The sequence below is a fragment of the Austrofundulus limnaeus genome, unplaced genomic scaffold, assembly GCF_001266775.1.
Source record: "Austrofundulus limnaeus strain Quisiro unplaced genomic scaffold, Austrofundulus_limnaeus-1.0 Scaffold57, whole genome shotgun sequence".
Taxonomy (NCBI): Eukaryota; Metazoa; Chordata; class Actinopteri; order Cyprinodontiformes; family Rivulidae; genus Austrofundulus; species Austrofundulus limnaeus.
Window position 1 is genome coordinate 1,001,091 of NW_013952459.1, and position 3,783 is coordinate 1,004,873.

Below are 3,783 nucleotides of genomic sequence, written 5' to 3' on the forward strand. Positions count from 1 at the left end.
CAGAGCCCACGTTGTTTTAAAACCTGCACACACAATCATGCATTGATGGCGTCTTTCCAGAAAGCCCGTGTCATAGACATTAATGCACCCCCATACCATCAGAGAGGCAAGGTTTTCACCTGCGATTTGCTAACACAGATGATGGTCCCTCTTCTCTTTAATATGGAGGATCTATAGTTATTTAAAATAACCATTTCTGTATGGTGTTCACATATGGCTTCTTGTTTTCATGATAGAGCTTTAACCATCATTTGTGGATGGCACACCATAACCTAACTGGTAACAAAATGCTTTTTTAGCTGCTTCTTATTTGCACCAAAAGTCACTTTTACAGCTGTTTTTGCCAATTTTTCAGCTTCTTAAGAAGTGTTGCTTTATTAAATTCAAAATTATCTTTTTCAACTTTTTTCTTAAATAGTACAATTTTCATCACTAGATAAGTTTATTTTGTTACACTGTGAGTAAAATCTGAATTTATGAGATTTGCAAATGAGAGTTGTAATTTACATGTTACACAACATCCCATTAAATTTACATTTTCTTTTTCAGATTTGGGGTTTTCCTAAGCAGCTTAAAGTGGCTTATCATCACCAACAAACCATTAACCATATAGTAAGGCTATAAACACAGGAAATATTCAAATCAAAAAGTTGAAAAAATTTTTCAAGGTCAAAACATATTTGACTCCAGCATAAGGGACGTAGCAAAGTCAGTGCATCTGTGACATTTTTTCTTTGTTTGTTTGTTTGCAAAAACAGCTTCAGTTGCCTTAGAAAGAAAAGGTCACAGTTGAAAAAAAAAATGCATTAATAAAAACTACAGTAATGCATCAGATATATACAAAACAATCTTAATGGTTCTAGTTAAGAACATTGGTGATGATTAAAAGCAATTATAATGAACATGAAATCCATAACTCGACTTGATTTTCAATATTTCGCAAACCCAAACATTTAAAAATAATAAAGAGAAGGGAAAAGAAAAGGAAAAGCGATGTTAGTAGTTGTGCATAGAAACAGGTTCAAATAGTTGAATGGTAAAAAAAAAGAATTCTGTTTGCACTTTTAAGGAAGAATGCAGCCGTTTTTTGCCTTTCTTATTTACCTGAATTTATTTAAGGGTTAAGGTGAGATAGAGTTTTTAAAGCTGGCTGAGTTTTGTAAGGGTCCTGGGACTTGCACTTGTTCCTATAAATGACATGCACACCTTGATCTGCACCGTATGTTAGTGTTTTGTTCACAGCCTGCAGTAAAAAAAAAAAAGTCTAACTCTTGCCAAAATAATTTTATAAAACCAATCAAAAGCTCAGGAAAGTTTTCCAGGAAAGGCTCAGGAAAAGGGGCTCCAGCTGAGCTTGCTGATGGAGATGAGTGTCTGACAGGTGTTGGATGAGAGCCACACCGTCTCCATCAGACTGAAGTGGAGCATGCCCAGCGCGAAGCCGCACACCATGTCTGTTAGGTGGTGCCTGCCCAGGAGCACCCGGGACATGCCCACCAGGAAGGCCCACAGCACCAGCAGGATGCGAAGGGGGACAGCCAGGACCAGGTGGGACAGCAGAAACTTGGAGACCATGGCTGCCCGACTGGCGTGGGCCGCGGGGAAGGAGTACACGTCCATGGCGACGCAGTCCAGGAAGCCGGGCGTCATCTCCCAGGGTCCCCTCCGCTTCACGAGTCTCTGGACTCCAGCCACCGTCATGACATCAAGGACGAGGGCTGTCGAGAAAAAAAGGAGAGTTTGAAAAATGATAATGCAGCACTGATAAAATAATATGGAAATACTTGTCTGAGTTAAACCTCTAAAGCAGGGCTATTGGCCCATGGGTGACATCTGTTCGACCCACCAATGAGTCATCCCACCCAGCAAAAACAAAAAAAAAAAACAAAAAAAAAAAAAAAAAAAAAAAAAAAAAACTCAAGTATTCTATTTGATTTCCTCTACGATTAGTTAGGCCCTTCACAACGTAAAATACCAATAAAAGTACAATGTGACTGTATATGAAAGTTAATAGAAAAATGGGTGTAAAGGACCAAAAGACTGGAGTTAAATGCAGACCTTGAATAACATAAATATCTATGAATATGTGCGGCGAGGTGCCTGACTTCCTGCAGTTATTATCCACACTATGAATTCTTCTGCAGCAAGAAATACTCTTCAGGTATCAAATCTGTAAAAAGCAGCAAACTAATTATCTGGTCAATAAACCTTTATGGTGCTACAAATGAAAGTTATCGTTGACAAACATCATATTCACTCATGTGTTATCATCAAACTCCCACCGCCATGCTTCACTAACAGTCAGAACCACGCAGTCCCAGCTGTAATCCTGGTTAAGCTTTTGTGTAAAACTTTTTCATATTTTTTTTATTTTTTGCATCATCTAACAACAGAAGGCACTACCTAATCTGAGGCCTTGTTCTAGTTTTGCTGCTTTGTGACAAATTCTTGAACATGTCCATTGAAGTTGATATTGTTGTGTTTCTCTCACTGTCTACAGTTCAGCTGTATAAGGACTAAACCATATGCATTGACATTTAGAGAATGACCAGTATGGATAAAAAAAAATAAATGGTACAGAGGCATGTTTAAAATTTCTCAGTTTTTGCTTCAAGTGTACCTCCATTTTTTATATCGAATTATAAATATATATTTTTTCAATTACTTTAAATTAAATAAAATTTAATTAAATTTCCTGATTAGTGCTTTAGGACTTTTGCTAATTAAAAAATTTATTAGTGGATTATCACTTGCTAAATTTATAGGTTAAATTTAGAAGCACTAACTGAGGTTTGTAAATGTTATTGATCAACTTTAATGTCAACAGCTGAGGGTTAAAGCTGTCGTACATTTTCTTCATACGTGTGTCACTTATCCACCAAATGACAATATGTTGACAATATAAACCCAAATTTAGCTGTGGAATGTCAATTATAAGTCATAAGAGAGCAACATGGCAATATGTGACTCATGTCTGTTGAAGAATGTTCATGGGTTGACTGGGTTATTTTAGTGCTTTAGAATTAGGGGACTTATGTGTGAGTTAGTGTTTTAGGGTTAGTGGAACCAATTTTTAGATTAGTGCTGTGCACCGCTGCCAAAAATGGTTAAATTATTTCCAGTAATATTTCCAACAGGGGTGGAATAGACATGCTCGTGCTTTGGTGAGTCTGAGAACAACTGTAGTAAAATATGTCAACAGATACCTTGGTGGCCGAGAATAACAGGTACAATAATATTAGACCACATTTGTCTCAGCTCACATGCCAGAGATTTGTGGAGACATTTTTAGAACACACTCCCAAACATCCCCACCTTTGGTCTCATTTGACTTCACTTAGATCTGTGGGCATATCTGAGTCTTTTTTTTTTCTTTAAACAAATCTCTGCTGTTTGTGTTACATCATATAAGATGATTTTATTCTGCATGGGATGAATTCAGTGAAAAGTCAAACATTTTTCTGAGCAACATTTAGCACAATGTCATATTTAATGTTCTATGTGAGCCGAACTCCATTTGTTTTGATTATTTAAAAAGAAAAACCCTTCATCAGTCAAAATGTCCTGATGCATCTCAGTAATCCAGGTAAAAAAATCAAAATGAAAAAAATTGTATAGGTCTTCTGGACGGGTTCTTCTCTAATGAAACGTTTCGTCTCTCCTCCAAGAGACTTTTTCAGTCTGAGAGTTTCAGGCAAAATTCAGGCTTTTAAGCCCTGCCTCCTCTTGTCCTTTGTGGCTCCTCCCCCAGTTTACCCGCCCGGACACCGGTGGGTCTTGGAG

At 37.4% G+C, this 3,783-nt stretch overlaps 1 protein-coding gene across 1 annotated transcript in view; it reads right to left on the minus strand.

The window, feature by feature from the left end:
• Window positions 1-413: 413 nt before the first annotated feature.
• LOC106518208 (probable lipid phosphate phosphatase PPAPDC3) overlaps window positions 414-3,783 on the minus strand; it is a 9,653-nt gene continuing 6,283 nt past the window's right edge. Inside the window, exon 3 of the mRNA XM_014009369.1 lies at window positions 414-1,718. Coding sequence (XP_013864823.1) covers window positions 1,330-1,718 — 389 coding nt within the window. The 3' untranslated portion in view covers window positions 414-1,329. The remainder of the gene's footprint in view (window positions 1,719-3,783) is intronic.